We start from the raw sequence: 17,103 nt of genomic DNA, 5'->3' as shown, positions 1-17,103 counted from the left end.
TTATAATAGAATACTAGAAAGATACATATAAGCACAAGTCACAAAAACATTGTTGGAGTCATGGGCATAACTGCATGCCATTCAATTGTCAGTTTAAGCAAAGCCTAGCGTGGGCAGCCAGCACATGGAGGGGTGACCGCTTAGAATTGAAGCTATCGACAGACGCAAGACGCGAGAAAATTAAGAGTAAATTTTTTATATAACAATATTACAGTTATATAACAGCTATATAACATTTTAGTAACATGTGATATTTTTGTTATATAACTGCAACTTTCTATGAGTGGGAAATTACAACTAACATATATATTGCTTGTAACGTACACGTTATATTACGTGTTATATTTCGTTACATTACGACAATGTAACTGTTACGTAATTGTGTTTACTGGGTAGTGTACGTATTTACACTATGATTTGTAAACATTCATTTAATCTTAATTTATCTTAATATATTAGGTAATTAAATATGAAATGTCCGATCAGAACATTGGTTTATTATATCTCAAACTTGAAGTAGTACAATTAAAAATATGCGCCTAAACTATCGACACAATTTTGCCATCTTAACGATAGCTTATTTATGCCAATAGCGAAAAAGCCTGAAGAGTGAGTGGCGGTGAAATCGCGAAAGGTGCTTCCCATAGCTTGTTGAGAATTGAATATTTTTTCTTGCAAGAAGTGGTCCAGTGCCTAGAAGAAGTGGTAGTCAGTTGGAGCATGGTCTGATGAATATGGTAGGTGACAGAGAGTTTCGAAGTCCAGCTCCTGTAGTTTGAGCAACGTTGTTTGTACGACATGTGATCGAGTGTTGTCTTGCAAGAGGATTAGCCTGTTTCTGTTGATCAATCTCGGCTGTTTAATCGCAAGCATCTTCATCATTTCGTCTAGTTGGTTACAGTAGACATCCGTTGTAATCGATTGACCAGGTTTCATGAAGCTATAGTGGATAATATCAGCGTTGGACCACCAAACAGATATCATTAGCTTTCTTTTGTGAATATTCGGTTTCGGACTGTGTTTCGGTACTTCTTCTATATCCAATCATTGTGCCGAACGCTTGCAATTGTTGAAAAGAATCCGTTATTCATCACACGTAACAATACGATATAAAAATAGTTCGCTTTTGTGTCTTAATAATAAAGAAAGGCAAGCTTTGAAATAATTTATTAGGTCATTAAATATGAAATGTCCGATTTCCTTAAGTACTAAGTTCGACAGTCGATATCTTTGACATTTCATCTTTACAGTTTTTGGTCTTTTTTTGTTGTGAAGGTACATTATCACTCTTTCAAATGCATGTTTTGGTTTGTGATTATCTTTCGAATTGTCTTTGTTACAGCAATTTTCGTGTAACCATGGATAAGTTAAAAATTCATGTTACTTTCGAAAATGAGTTTCGTCATGGAACCAATGCAGCAGAAACAACTCGAAATATTAACGAAGTGTTTGGTGAAGATGTGGCTAATGAACGTACAATACGTCGATGGTTTGAGGAGTCTCGTTCTGGCGATTTTAACCTTGAAAATAAGTCACGTTGGTGACCCGAGACCAAGGTGGATAATGATGAGCTGAAAGTTGTAGTGGAAGCGGATACATTTCAAACTACGCGTGAATTAGCAGCAAGGTTTAACGTTATTATTCCAACAATATTGGATCATTTAAAACAAATCGGCAAAATGGAGAAGCTGGATAAATGGGTTCCACATGAATTAAACGAGCGTCAGAAGAGAAGTCGTCTCGAAGCATGCCTTTCTTCACTATCTTTCTTCACCTACCTTTCTTCACGACGTTAAAGCGAACCATTTTTACATCATATTGTTACATGTAATGAACAGCGGATTCTTTTCGACAATTGCAAGTATTCGGCACAATGATTGAATATGGATGAAGTGCCGAAATACAGTCCGAAACCGAATATTCACAGAAGAAAGCTAATAGTGTCTATTTGGTTGTCCAGCGCTATTATCCACTACAGCTTCATGAAACCTGGTCAATCGATTACAGCGGATGTTTACTGTAACCAACTAGGCGAAATGATGAAAATGCTTGCGATCAAGCAGCCGAGATTGATTAATAGACACAGGTAATCCTCTTGCAAGACAACGTCCAATCACATGTCATACAAACAATGTTGCTCAAACTACAGGAGCTGAACCTGGAAACTCTCTGTCACCCACTTTGTATTCACCAGACCTTGTACCAACTGACTATCACTTCTTCCAGGCACTGGACCATTTCTTGCAAGAAAAAATATTCAATTCTCAACAAGCTATGGAAAACTTTCGTGATTTCATCGTCACCTGTTTTTCAGGCTTCTTCGCTGCTGGCATAAATAAGCTACCGTTAAGATGGCAGAACTGTGCCAATAGTTTAGGCGCATACTTGGATTAATTGTACTATTTCTAGTTTGAGATATAATAAACCAAACTTTCGATTCGAAATCAGACTTTTCATACTTAATGACCTAATATTTTCTGACGCTCGTTTGATTCATACGAAACACATCTATCTAGCTTCTTACCAATTTGTTTCAAATGATCCAATATTGTTAGAATAGTAACATTAAACCGTGCTGCTAATTCACGTGTAGTTTGAGATGTATCCGCTTCTGCTACAGCTTTCAGCTCATCATTATTCACTTCAGTCTCAGGTTGCCCACGTGGCAACCTGAGACTGAATTTCAAGATTAAAATCTCCAGAATGAAACTTCTCAAACCATTGATGTACTATGTGTTCATTAGCCACATCTTTACCAAATACTTTATTTATATTTCGAGTTGTCTGAATTGCATTGGTTCAACGACGGAACTCATATTCGAAAATAATATGAATTTTTACTTATTCTTGGTTGCACAAAGATTGCTATAATAAAGACAATTCGAAATATAATCACAAACTAAAACATGCATTTGAAAAAGACTAATTTTATATTTTTAGGAAAAAAACCAAGAACTGTAAAAATAAACTGTCAGAGATATCGACTGTCTAATTTAGTACTTAAGGAAATCAAATATTTCATATTTAATATTAATTCCTGTGTTTTAATGTAATTATGAACAGCATGTTCTTTGATACCCGTTTGCCTGCTTCCATCTACGGCCGATTCGTACAAGTCGATTGCTAATTTGTCTACACATTTCCCATAATCTTGGGCTCCTCCTCCTGGTCTCTGCCAGAGTGAAATGGACTCGCGCTGTAAATGAGTGCGGAACTTCTTTTTTGATTAGCTTGCGGTCGAAACATCCCGCAGTTCTTTGAACATATGTGATTTGCGGTTTTTAGTTTCTACTAGGATGTTGCCACACAGTTTAGTACACACAATGGCTCGAAGGAGCATATAACCATCAAATGGTGACACAAGAGTACCAGGTCTGTAAATATGAAACCGGAATTTGACCATAGATGGTCCTAGATGTCAATGTAGTTACCGTCAAACTGCGTCATTGGCGCCATTTCCATTTGTTGACATCTGACAAAGATTTTCAACTCACAACAATACAAGTTTCATACAACAGCATAGTTTGTAATAGCGTTGAACATGTCGAATTTTGTGCCTGGAAGTTACGATTTGCGGACAGCATTGATTTTCTGTTACCATTTGAATAAAACTGCTGCAGAATCGCATCGAAGGCTTGTCGAAGCTTACGATGAGCATACTCTTGGTAAATCACAGTGCTTTGAGTGGTTTAAAAAATTCAAACGTGACGATTTTGACGTGAGAAACGAAGAATGTGGAAGACCACCGAAAAAGTTTGAAGACAGCAAATTGCAAGCATTGTTGGATGAGGATGACGCTCAAACGCAATAACAACTCGCGGATTAATTAAATGTAACACGAGAAGCCGTCTCCATACGTTTGAAAACTATAGGAAAGATCCAGAAGATGGGAAATTGGGTTCCACATGAACTGAATGAGAGACAGCAGGAAAACCGAAAAACCACTTGTGAAATGCTGCTCGCCAGGTACAAAAGAAAGTCACTTCTCCATCGAATTGTGACTGGCAATGAAAAGTGGATATATTTTGAGAATCCTAAGCGTAAAAGATCATGGATAACTCCAGGCGAACCATCGACATAGACTGCAAGGCCAAATCGCTATGGACGGAAGACAATGTTCTGTGTTTGGTGGGATCAGAAGGGTGTGATCTATTATGAGCTGCTAAAATCTGGAGAAACCGTTCATACTGAACGCTACCGACAACAAATGATCGATTTGAATCAAGCTTTGTGTGAAAAATGACCAGAACATCAAGAAAGACAACACAAAGTGATTTTGCTTCATGATAATGCACCATTACACACAGCAAAACTGGTCAACGAAACGATTGAGGCGTTTAGTTGGGAAATACTTTCGCATGCGGCTTACTCACCAGACTTGGCTCCGTCCAATTACTACTTATTTGCATCGATGGGACACGCACTTGCTGAGCAGCGCTTCACTTCTTACGAAAATGTACGAAAATGGCTCGATGACTGGTTTGCCTCAAAAGAGCAACAGTTTTTTTGGCGTGGCATCCACAAATTGTCAGACAGGTGGGAAAAATGTGTAGCTAGCGATGGGCAATACTTCGAATAAAATATTTTTTATTATTTCCATACAATAAACGTGTATTTTGTATAAAAAAATACGGTTTCATATTTACATACCTGGTAAACATGAAACTTCATGAGGTTAGAAATTCTTTTCATTTATCTCTGCTTGAACCGTTAAATACAGGTGTTAATTGGCAGGCGTGTCGCTCACGACGATAATCGTCCGGGATGTTAGTTTCATCATGGTACGCATTTCGTTCGTAATTATACAAATCATACTCCTTAGCGAGGAACGCGTCGAGAACGCGGTATTCTTTGATTGTTATCTCATAATTGCGACATATTTTTCTAACAGCTTGACGCATTTTCCGTACTTCTTCTATTAGCATTAGAACTAACGTGTTGTTTGCACTTCGGTCGATAAGTTGACTAGGACCTGCATGTTGAGCTACGGTTGAGTTGCGGTTGAACTGGCTCATTTGCAGTGAGTGATACCCCTATCTAAGCGATTTCTCTGTCAATTTTGTCGTCACTGTGGTGTCGAATTGTATCCTGTCGCGAATCAGTTATGTTTGTTGGACAGATTTCCTCCAAATCAAATAGGCTACTTTCGTACAATATTAATGAAAACATTTGACGCAACGGAATGTTATTGCGGATACAGCTAATGATACAGTACCAAGTATTGGGTTGGCAAATAAGTTCGTTCGGTTTTTGTTTCAGTGTAAGTTTCATGCGGATTCGCTTTTCTTTTCTCAGCGCAAATCGAATACCCATTTGAAAGGTTATGTTTCACTGTTTATGTTGTGCAGTGTTTGGTTTGGCTATGATCAGTATTGTGTGTGCATAGCTATGAATATAGAAATAAATAACGTACATTATCGTCACATTTTGCTCTATTATTTTAAAAAAGGTAAACGAGCTGCGGATGCTCATAAAAAGATATGCCGTGTATATGGAGATGATGCCTTAACAGAACGCGTGTACCAAAAGTGGTATGCCAATTTCTGTTCTGGAGATTTCGACGTCAATGATGTGCCCCGCTCCGATCGCCCGACTGAGATTAATTCAAGTAACATTAAGGGTATAATCGAAGTAAATCCATCCCAATCGGTACGAGAAATTGCTACGACATTGAATATATCCCATACAAGCGTAGAAAAGCATTTGCGCCTGCTGGGATACGTTTCTCGGCTTAATGTTTGAGTGCCGCAACAACTAACTGAGGCTAACTTGACTACACACATAGTCATCTGCGATTCGCTATGGAAACGCCAAGAAAACGACCCATTTTTGAAACGAATGATGACGGATGACGAGAAATGGGTCGTCTATAATAATGTAACGCGTAAAAGATCATGGGGACACAGCAGCGAGCCACCGCAAACAATCTCGAAGGCGGGATTGTATCTGAAGAAAATAATGCTCTCCATATAGTGGGATTTCAAGGGTGTCATCTATTACGAACTGTTACCGTCAGGCAAAACGATTGATTCAACTGTATACTGTTCGCAATTGACGAAATTGAACTAAGCAATCCGCACAAAACGTCCAGAATTGGCAAATTGCAAGGGTGTCGTCTTCCACCACGACAACGCCAGACTTCACACGTCATTGAACACTCGGAACAAATTGCTTCAGCTTGACTGGGATGTTTTGCCTCATCCTCCGTATTCACCGGATCTTGGCCCTTTCGATTATCATTTATTCCGGTCGCTGCAGAACTCCATGAACGGGAAAACCTTTAAGGATGAAGAGGCCATTAAAAACCACTTGGATTGGTTTTTCGTCGATAAGCCTGAGACGTTTTACGAAGGCGGCATAATGAAGTTGGTGGAAAGATGGCTAGAGGTCATCGATAAAGATGACCAATATATAATTGATTAAAATTTATCTTGTGTATCAAAAAATTATATTTTGTTCTACTCTAAAAAACCGAACAAACTTATTTGCCAACCCAATATTTGGATGGCGCAATTCGTTATTGCCTTGCGTAAGTATGACAATATCTATCTCGCTGAAGCTGTGTATGCTGGAGACTTTATTTTGACTCTTGCTAGAGTAATCTAAGTGACTTGTCATTAAATTATTTGACAAATATTAATTAATATTTGATAAATATTAAAGCAGCGACCTCACTGATTTCAATGAGCTTGATATATGTTAAGAACATGGCTCTGACTAACTTGTAAAAAATTTTAGCTGTCTTTGGGTTTTAGCCATTTTTGTTTTTAGGTATTTTTGTTTATTAAACTTGTTTGTTTATTAACATTGAGTTATACAAATAATGAATTACAAACTATTCTCTCTTTCTCTCTTCTCTCTCTCATTCCCTTTCTGTCTCTCCCTGGGACCTGTTATTTTAGGATACAATGAACTCATTACTTTAATAACACAAAATATTAAAAAGAACATTTTTATAAGGAATAATCCACATAAACAGAAGAAATATTATATATAAAAAGACTAACATAAATGTTATGTTACTAGAAACTACATGTGATTTCCATATAGTTTGAAACAAATTTGAAACAGATTAGAATTTCATTTATTATATTTTAAAATCAAGGGTATATATATATATATTTTTTTTTTATTTTATATAATTACCAAACTGTTAGGAGTATAAATAAGTTTCCGCCGTTTGACAAAAGATGGCCTCACCAAAAGGTTATATTGAAATTAACAGATGCAAAACGTAATATCGTAAGTTTGGACATCTGGTAACAACATAACCTTGAAGTATTAGTGACTCCGTATCAGCATCACATAATTTTTTTCGTGCAAAAATGTCAAGTTTTGTGCCGAATAAGCGTCATTTGCGGGAACTTTTGATTTACTTCTTTAATTTGAAGAAATCTGCAGCTGAGGCGCATCGATTGCTTGTAGAAGCATATGGTGAGACTGCTTTAAGTGAGAGAAGTTGTCATGAGTGGTTTCAAAAGTTTAAAAACGGTGAGTTTGACGTGGAAGACAAAGAACGTAGTGGAAGGCCAAAAGTGTACGAAGACACGGAATTGGAAGCATTATTGGAGGAAGATTCGTGCCAAACGCAAGAAGAACTTGCACTTACATTAGAAGTGATTCAACAAGCAATTTCACATCGTTTAAAATCGTTGGGAATGATTAAAAAACAAGGAAATTGGGTTCCATATGAACTGAAGCCGAGAGACGTTGAACGTCGATTTTGCACGTGTGAAATGCTGTTGTCAGGCATAAAAGAAAGGGTTTTTTGCATCGTATAGTCACTGGTAATGAAAAATGGATCCACTACGATAACCCAAAGAAGAAAAAATCATGGGGACCACCTGGCCATGCTTCAACATCGACAGCCAAACCGAATATTCATGGAAAAAAACTCATGTTGTGTATTTGGTGGGATCAACTTAGTGTCGTGTATTATGAGTTGCTCAAACCGAGCGAAACCATTACTGAATCTCTCTACCGAACACAATTAATGAGATTGAGCTGAGCACTCAAGGAAAAACGCGCCCATTACTACTCCAGACACGACAAAATTATTCTGCTACATGACAACGCTCGGCCACATGTTGCAAAACCGGTCAAAACCTATTTGGAAATACTTAATTGGGAAGTCCTACCCCACCCGCCGTATTCACTAGATATTGCCTTTTCCGATTATCACTTGTTTCGGTCGATGGTACATGGCCTGTCTAAGCAGCACTTTACATCATATGAAGATACTAAAAATTGGGTCGATTCGTGGATAGCCTCAAAGGATGAAGAGTTCTTCCGACGTGGTATCGGAATGCTGCCAAAAAGATGGGAAAAAGTAGTGGCTAGTGATGGGCAATACTTAGAATAAAACGTAATGTACCGTTCTTTCACAATAAATTCCTAATTTTTGATAGAAAACGGCGGAAACTTATTTGTACTCCTAATAATTAAATTATTTATTTAAGTTAAATTTCTTAAATTAATATTTTTAATTAATCATACATCTTCTGTTCCAAAAATAATCGGAATGGCTTTAAAAAAACAAAAATAGTTAAGAAATCTTGACAAAAATCATTTTATTTATTCGAAATATTCTCCCTTAGCAGAAATACGATTTGTACATTCAAGAAGTGCATCAAGTGACTTTTTTATGTCGCTGATTGGAATGATGTTGAGATTGCTCGTCGTTGACCGTTAAATATTCTCAATTGATGCAAAACGGTTTCCTTTTATCGCCAAATGCAGCTTAGGGAGTAGAAAATAGTCGTAGGGTGCCAAATCGGGTGAATATGGGGGATGTTGAAGTAATAAAAATGATTGATTTTTGGTCAAAAAATCTGTGACAATTGACGAATGATGAGAAGGTGCATTATCGTGCAACAATCGCCAACTGCCTGATTCTCGATATTCAGGGCGAACATGACGAATAAGGCTTACCGAACGCTTCAATACATCAAGATAATACTGAACATTAACCTTGTACCACTTGAAACGAATTCTTTGTGGATAATCCCCTTGGAATCGTAAAAAGCAATGAGTATTGTTTTGCATTCTGAATCGTCGATGCTACTCAAAAACTTGTGTTTGTGATAAACAATTATCTCCATAAACGATTTTAAGCATTTGGAGTATTTCCGTGGCACTTTTACCGTTTTTAACACAGAACTTAATATTGATTTTGGTAATTATACAGAATACTCCCCTCACCTCCGATATCGACGAAAAAATATTTAATCGACGCGTTTTTGCAAGAGAAATAACTTTTCTATTTGAAAAATCGTCGCTCTGCCTTGTGGAGCGAGATATTAATTGTTAAAGTTGATGGCAATTTAGGTTAGAAAATCTGTCACGGACAGATAAGCGACAGATAAGCAAGATTCTGGATGGGTTTGTAACTTTCCACGCGCAACGAGGACGGGGTGGGTGTGGGAGGGAGGGTCGAAGGCCCCCTTTGCATCTCCCCGTGTGTGTGTGTGTACATATGCTTGACACATTTTTATTTATTAAACATATGAATTTGTAGCTCATATATCAGTGGTTATTAAAAAAAAAATTACCACTAATACATGAGCTAAAAATTTATATGTTTAATAAATGAAAATGTCTGAAACATATGTACACACACACACACATACACACTCACACACACGGGGGGGTGCAAGGGAGGCCTGCGGTCCCCCTCCTGCACCTATCCCGTCCTCGTTGCGCGTGGAAAGTTGCAAACCTATCCGGAATCTTGTTTCGCATTAAAAAATGTCATTTATCCATAACTTTTTAATAAACAATGACAAAAACTTATAATAGGTTAATCAGTAAGATGTTCTCAATAACGTCAAAATTGAAGATTGGAACTGGCTCCCCTATTCTAAATAATTACTTTTCCTGTATCCATTTTTAGTATATTGTACTCATCTTTTTAGTAAGGCGAAGGATTTAAAAGAAAATAAGAGAAGTGGCAGACATAGCTGCATTTCAAATTTCGTGCACTCAAGCATGCGCATGTAGCCACTGAACATGCACGTGACCACAGAGCATGCGCATAACATCGCGGGGCATGTATCTGTCGAAACATTTTGTCAATGTGACAGATTTTCTAACCTAAATTGCCGTCAACTTTAACAATTAATATCTCGCTCCACAAGATAGAGCGACGATTTTTTCAAATAGAAAAGTTGTTTCTGTTGCAAAAACGCGTCGATTAAATATTTTTTCATCGATATCGGAGGTGAGGGGGATATTCTATATAATTACCTTGATTTTTTGTTCTTTATTCATTTTTCGACTGAGGTATCAAACTACTGTCAGTTAAGTTCATCGTATCTTGACTTTTAGTGAACGAAATGTCATAAAATTTTTACAGGTTATTAAGGAAGGTTGACACTTCCTAACTCAATCTCCCACCAACAGAAGGCGTCACTAATTTCGTTAAAATAAAGCTACTCCGGTTATTTTTGAGACAGAGCGTGTATAATTATTAATATTATATTACTAATATTTACAGACAGTAGAAATTCCTGGCATTAAGATTTTCCGCTACTCTGGCAGCTTAAATTTTGCGTGTAGGCAATACTTTCGTGAAGAAATATACAAGATCGCAGAGTTAATGCCCCAAAAAGAACTATATAGGCGATTGAAAGCTGCGACTACTGGTTCCGTTGAAACGGAAGAAATTAAAAAGGTAAAAATAACATTGTTAATAACGTAATATTAGTAAGATTTCAAAGTAACATTAAAAAAAACATTTTACATTTTCCACATTAAAGAATTCAATTGGTACGATTAAACATTTATTGAGAAAGATGCTATTTTCGAAAATTTTGACAGAATAACTTCTTCCTTATGCAAAGTTTACGTCATATTAGTTAAACAAAATTACATATGCTTTTACGCAATGAAATTACATGCAAAAATGAATTATAATATTGCTTAATATTGCGAAAAACAATGAAAAATTTCAAAATGACATCTTAAATTATCAGCATAAATTATAAGCATTTGTCTTATACAAAAGTTTTGCAATTTATATATAGCAAACGTATGTTTGTCTTGCTCAAAAAATTTCAAAAAACATTGCTATATCTTTATAACTAAATGTAGAAGCTCAAAATATGTACCAAATCTTTACAGGTAATCAAAAAATAAAGTCAACCGATTAGGAGAAAAGAGCTTAAATAGAATACATAATGTGCTAGAATATATGTAATGTAATAGAATATATAATGTAGTATATAAACTTTTATTTATATTTGCTATGGCTTAGTAAATACAGTGCTTTATACGGATGTATATAGAGAGTGTAAAAACCTCTTAATATTTTAGAAAATATGTATTATCGAGAAAAAATGTTCGATACAAAAGTTATAAGATTTTAAATGATATATTATGTAGTAAAATTAATATGATTTTGAATAGCATCGTCAAGGTCACATAAAGATTATCTGGAAATTAAAAAAATTTAAATCTTTACGTAATCTTGGAAACGCTATTCAAGATTATATTATTTTTATTGTGTAACATGTCATTTAAAATTTTGCAATTTTTATAGGAAATATTTGTTCTCGAAGATATACATTTTTTTCTTAAACATCAAGAGGTTTCAACATCTTTATATATTTTTATATATTGTAGTTACTAGACTATAAGGAATAAACAAAGTTTAAATACGTATATTATATATACAGGTGATTTGAAATAGTTGTCCTTAATATGCCATATTCTTGAACAAATTCTAGGACTATTTTTCTTCTTGCAAAATGTTATCTGATGCTTAGTTACTGAGTTATTAAGATAAATGTTTCGTCTATTATGGGCCGGGTACAGAAAGCAGGCAGGGGCGGAACAAATAATATATCCTCCTAATTTATAATACGTACTCGTATTATATTTGCTATTACATCCGCGAATGTTAATATTTTTAAGTTTTAAAAATAATATGGATGAATGTTATCACATGCATCGAATAGCATATCGCACCAAACGCGCAACATCAGCGCCTACGCGGCACGCGTCCCAACGGTCAATTGTTCCGTTGCCTGCCTTCTGTACCGAGCCCGTAATAGACGAAATATTGATCTTAATAATTCAGTAACTAAGTATCGGATAACATTTTACAAGAGGAAAAATAATCTTAGAATTTGCTTAAGAATATAGCATATTAAGGACAACTTGTTTCGAGTCACCCTGTATACGAGGGTGGTCCGATAAATACTTAGCCTACAAAAGAAAAACGAAAATTTTGGAAAAGTGGCGATTTATTTCTCAACATAGTCTCCTTTTAGCTCGATACACTTGACCCAGCGATGCTCCAACTTCTTTAACCCGTCTGAAAAATATGTTTTCTCGAGGTCTGCAAAGTAGGCCTCCGTGGCGGCGATGACCTCCTCATTCGACTCAAATTTCTGCCCGGCGAGTGACTTTTTCAAGTTTGGAAACAAAAAGAAGTCGCACGGGGCCAAATCTGGAGAATACGGTGGATGGGGCAGCAGTTCGTAGCCCAATTCGACCAATTTGACCGTGGCGAGGACGGAGGTGTGAGCCGGTGCGTTGTCATGGTGGAAGAGCACTTTTTTCTTCGCCAAATGGGGCCGTTTTTTCTGCAATTCGGCGTCGAATTGGCCCAATAATTCGGCATAGTACAGCCCTGTGACCGTTTTGCCCTTCTCCAGGTAATCGATGTAGATCACACCTTGTGAATCCCAGAAAACGGTGGTCATCACCTTTCCGGCCGATAGGACAGTCTTCGCCTTCTTCGGAACTCGTTCGCCGGGTGAAGTCCACTGTTTCGACTGTTCCTTGGTCTCTGGTGTGTACCAGTGAATCCATGTTTCGTCGACGGTCACGAAACGACGCAGAAACTCCTTCGGATTGCGCTTAAACAGCGTCAAACACTGCTCTGAAGTGGTCTCACGGTTGCGCTTGTTGTCCGGAGTGAGCAAACGCGGCACCCATCGCGCCGACAGCTTTCTCATGCCCAAAATTTCATGCAGGATATGACCCACGCGGTCTTTTGAGATGCCTACTGTCTTAGCTATCTCGTGCACCTTCAATCGGCGGTCTGCCAATACGAGATCGTGGATTTTTGTCATGTTATCCTCCGTAGTAGCCGTTTTCGGGGCACCTGGGCGTGGCTCATCAAAAACCGACGTACGACCACGTTGAAACGCGTTAAACCAATTTTTGACGGTCGCCATCGAAGGAGAAGAGTCACCGTACACAGCATGCAAGCGCTTTTTGATTTCGCTGCGCGATTTCCCTTCCAAAAACAAGAATCGAATCACCGACCGATATTGCTCTTTTTCCATTTTTCTAAAATCCGCGGACACGCCCGCTTCCACACGCGGTCGAAACAAAACTACGAGTCCGATTCGGCTGAAATTTCGACAGTAACCGTCTACGAGAATGTACTACACGATAGTAAATTTCTCTTGCGATAGTGGCGCCATCGGGCGGTGAGGCTAAGTACTTATCGGACCGCCCTCGTACATATACAGGGTGGGGGGTTATAAGTTTACAACCCGAAGTGCGAAGGTAGATTGGGTTAAGACAAACATAAAAGTCCCATACCGTTTTGCGAGATTCGTTGTTTTATCTCGTCGGACTTACGTCTCGCCGCACGCCGCACGCCGCTCACAGTTGCTGGGTCGAGTGGGCCGCGCCGTAGCCTGAGCAGCTGTAACGCTTCTGCAATCATTTATGTCGGCGCGCTCCCACTCCTCAAGATTTCTGTCATTAATAACTCGATAATTATTGCGAATCTCGCAAAACGGTTTGTCTTAACCCAATCTACCTTCACATTTCGGGTTGTAAACTTATAACCCCCCACCCTGTATACAAGGTGTTTCAGAACTTTGGCACACGGGCTCCGTAGGGGATATAGAGCTAAATAACAGGAAGAAAAAAGTCCTGTGCCATAATATGAAAATCGTAATAGTTTTTTAATTATAACAGCGCAAAGTTAGGCGTTTTCCACGCCTAGCGCGGCCTATAGACGCTCCGCGGCAAGCTGTATGCGTAGGGGCTGAGCGATAACGCGGCTTGCGCTGACCATCGCGCGGTGTCAAAGCGCCAAGATGCCATCGCGACAGTCTATAGGCCGCGATGGGCGTGGAAAACACCAAACTTTACGCGGTTATTATTAAAAACTACTACGATTTTCACGTTATGGTACAAGACTTTTTTGTTCCTCTCACTTAGCTCTATGTCCCTATGGTAACCTAACCTACGGAGCCGTGTACAGGGTGTCTCAAAGTTCTGAGACACCTTGTATACAGGGTATTCCATTTCAAAAGCGCCAGAAAAAAATCTCGAAGAATATAAAAAGTATTAAGAAACGTTTCAGAAAATGTTGTATGGTTTAAAGTGGGACTATAAACAATTATATCATTTTGTTAGATGGCGTCACTTTCGAGATATTCACTGATCATTACTTTTCTTAAATGGAATCCCAATTTTTTGTTATACCATTTATACCTATCAATTAATTTTAATAACTTTTGTCTTAAATATTTTTTTATTTGCCTACTACTTTTAAAAATATTTAAGTTGGCATTAAAAAAACTTGTTTTTTTTTCAATATTTAGCTTACGATATACAGGGTGTTTGATAGCTGATCATGCAGACGAAAATTAGAGATAGATTGGGTGTAGCCGAGAAGAAAAGTCATGTACCATAATGTCAAATTGCCAATAGTTATCGAGTTATTAATTAAAACATGTAAGCGCGTAGAGAGCGGAGGGCGACCGCAGTAAACACGTAGACATTTGATACAGGCGGAGTCAGCGGTAGGCGAGTGCGCGCGGCGAGGGGTAACGTAAACGACAAGAGGCGAGTGCGCGCGACGAAGAGCGAGCGAGCGCGAACGACGAGGAGCGAGCGAACTATAAGGAAAAAGCTATAAAGAAAAACCTCGTCGCGCGCGATCGCCTCTTGTCGCTTACGTTGCCCCTCGCCGCGCGTGCTTGCCTACACCGCAACTCGCTGACTCCGCCTGTATCAAATGTCTACGTGCTTACTGCGGCCGCCCTCCGCTCTCTATGCGCTCGTTGGCTTACATGTTTTAATTAATAACTCGGTAACTATTGCCAATTTGACATTATGGTACATGACTTTTCTTCTCGGCTACACCCAATCTATCTCCAACTTTCGTCTGCATGATCAGTTATCAAATACCCTGTATTCCTCGGTAACTATTTGTCGGAAGAAAAAGTGTGGTACTAGACTTTTTTACTCTATTTGGTGTTAGGAATATACTGTTATAATAATGCCTTGACTTTTCTTAATTTTATGATTTTGATATTTCCAAAGGTTGATAAGTTAACAAAAGTTAGGGCATTATTATAATAATATATTCTGGAGATTAAATTAAGTAAAAACGTTTAATATTATTTTTTCTTTTGACAAATAGTTAGCTAGATATGATAATAGATATGGTAAGTTAAATATTGAAAATGTTACTAAGTTTTCCTTAAATATCTCAAAAAATATTAGGCAAAAAAAAATGTTTCAGACAAAAGGTATTCAAATTAATTGGTAGAAAATATGATATAATAAAAAATTGGGGTTTCCATGTAAGAAAAGTAATCAATAAATATCTCGAAAGTGGCGCATCTATAAACAAAATGATATAGTTGTTTATAGTCTTATTTGAAACTATATTACTTTTGTCTGAGAGGTTTCTTAGTATCTTTCATATTTTTCGAGATTTTTGCCTGGTTCATTTAAAATGGGACACCCTGCAGGATAGGATTATAGGTTTTTGTTAAATATATTAAAACTATTTGTATAAAATTTATATATATAATAAACAGGAAAATATTTTTTTGAGAGATCCTCTTCTTAATGATTATCTGATATTTGATTGTTTGCACAACTGTTTCTACTTTATTAACATTTTTGAAGTTTGTTATCTATTTTGGCACTCCTTTAACAGTATTGGTTATCCCTTTTGAATTTGTCTGTTACCTTATTTTAAAAGTATATTTTTATCTCACAGCTGCGTGTTCTCATATTGGACTTCACCGCGTTGTCACATGTCGACTTGGCAGGAGCGAATGCAATAAGAAACATCATTGAGGAATATTGCAGCATAGAAGTATCCGTTTATATAGCAGGTTGCTCCGGTAGGAATATTTGATATTTGACATAAATTAACGCATTACTTTCGCGATATCTATATCATGAGAATTTGAAATTATTTATATTATTGTCTGTTTCAATGTCCGAGAGTTTTAAATAAATTAATAAAAGAGTTAATAAAAAAGAATTAATAAAAGAGATAAAAATTAATAAAAAAAATAATAAAAGGGTTTTAAATTATTTTTTTAATTTATACCGACTACACTTTACGGTCATTTACAGGTCCCGTATACGAGACTATGAGAAAGTGCAACCTAACCAACGAATACAACGATAGCCCTTTCTTTGCCATGTTTCCCACCGTTGCTGATGCTGTACATTTTGCACGATCCCACAGCGAAGTGCCGTCGACGCCCGCTACATGGAGTACTCGCGTCTACGACGAAAACTATATCAGTAGACTCTGAAAATTGCATAATGCAAAAGTCTTAGCGAAATAGTATTTTCTTGCGCGCAACTAAACTATTTAACAATACTATTTGTCGAACACATTATTGCACAGTGAATCGAAGTCTTAAAATCAATATAAATATTGGTTAAAAATGTAGATATGATTATTTTATTGAAGTTATAAAAAATTTACTATAAAGTAATAAAATCGACATTTTTTTAATAGGTTAATGTTTTTACTAATATTGTCTTTGTTATCATCACTCAAACATAAACAATTTCGTAATTCTAAAATTGCTGATGAATATTATTACCCAGTCAGAACCACAAGGTTGATTCGGTATCGACGACGGTTGAATTAACGTTGATTCAACGTTTCATCGACCATTTCAACGTCAAATCAACATCGAATCAACGTTATGTTTTTGACTGGGTAATGTTCGCATCGAGATTATTTACTGAAGCTCTTATTTTTAATCGTAGTTGCTTATATAGTACATCTATTTAAACATATTTTGTCTGCGTAGAGTAAACAGATTTCACCTATATAAATGATGTGCTAAAAGTTCCAGAAGTCAAATATTT

At 37.1% G+C, this 17,103-nt stretch overlaps 1 protein-coding gene across 4 annotated transcripts in view; it reads left to right on the top strand.

Annotated features, from left to right (window-relative positions):
* Positions 1-16,671, top strand: part of LOC105190690 (solute carrier family 26 member 10) — an 83,342-nt gene extending 66,671 nt beyond the window's left edge. For 3 of the 4 annotated variants that reach the window (XM_011153566.3, XM_025299997.1, XM_011153568.3), the window contains 3 exons: positions 10,496-10,672; positions 15,986-16,112; positions 16,351-16,671. In XM_011153566.3, coding sequence (XP_011151868.1) covers positions 10,496-10,672; positions 15,986-16,112; positions 16,351-16,535 — 489 coding nt within the window. In that variant the 3' untranslated portion in view covers positions 16,536-16,671. The remainder of the gene's footprint in view (positions 1-10,495; positions 10,673-15,985; positions 16,113-16,350) is intronic. The other variant, XM_011153567.3, reaches the window with a different exon arrangement.
* Positions 16,672-17,103: the final 432 nt, after the last annotated feature.

Source organism: Harpegnathos saltator, unplaced genomic scaffold (genome assembly GCF_003227715.2).
Source record: "Harpegnathos saltator strain DR-91 unplaced genomic scaffold, Hsal_v8.6 scaffold312, whole genome shotgun sequence".
NCBI lineage: Eukaryota > Metazoa > Arthropoda > Insecta > Hymenoptera > Formicidae > Harpegnathos > Harpegnathos saltator.
This window is presented reverse-complemented; position numbering and strand designations above follow the sequence as displayed.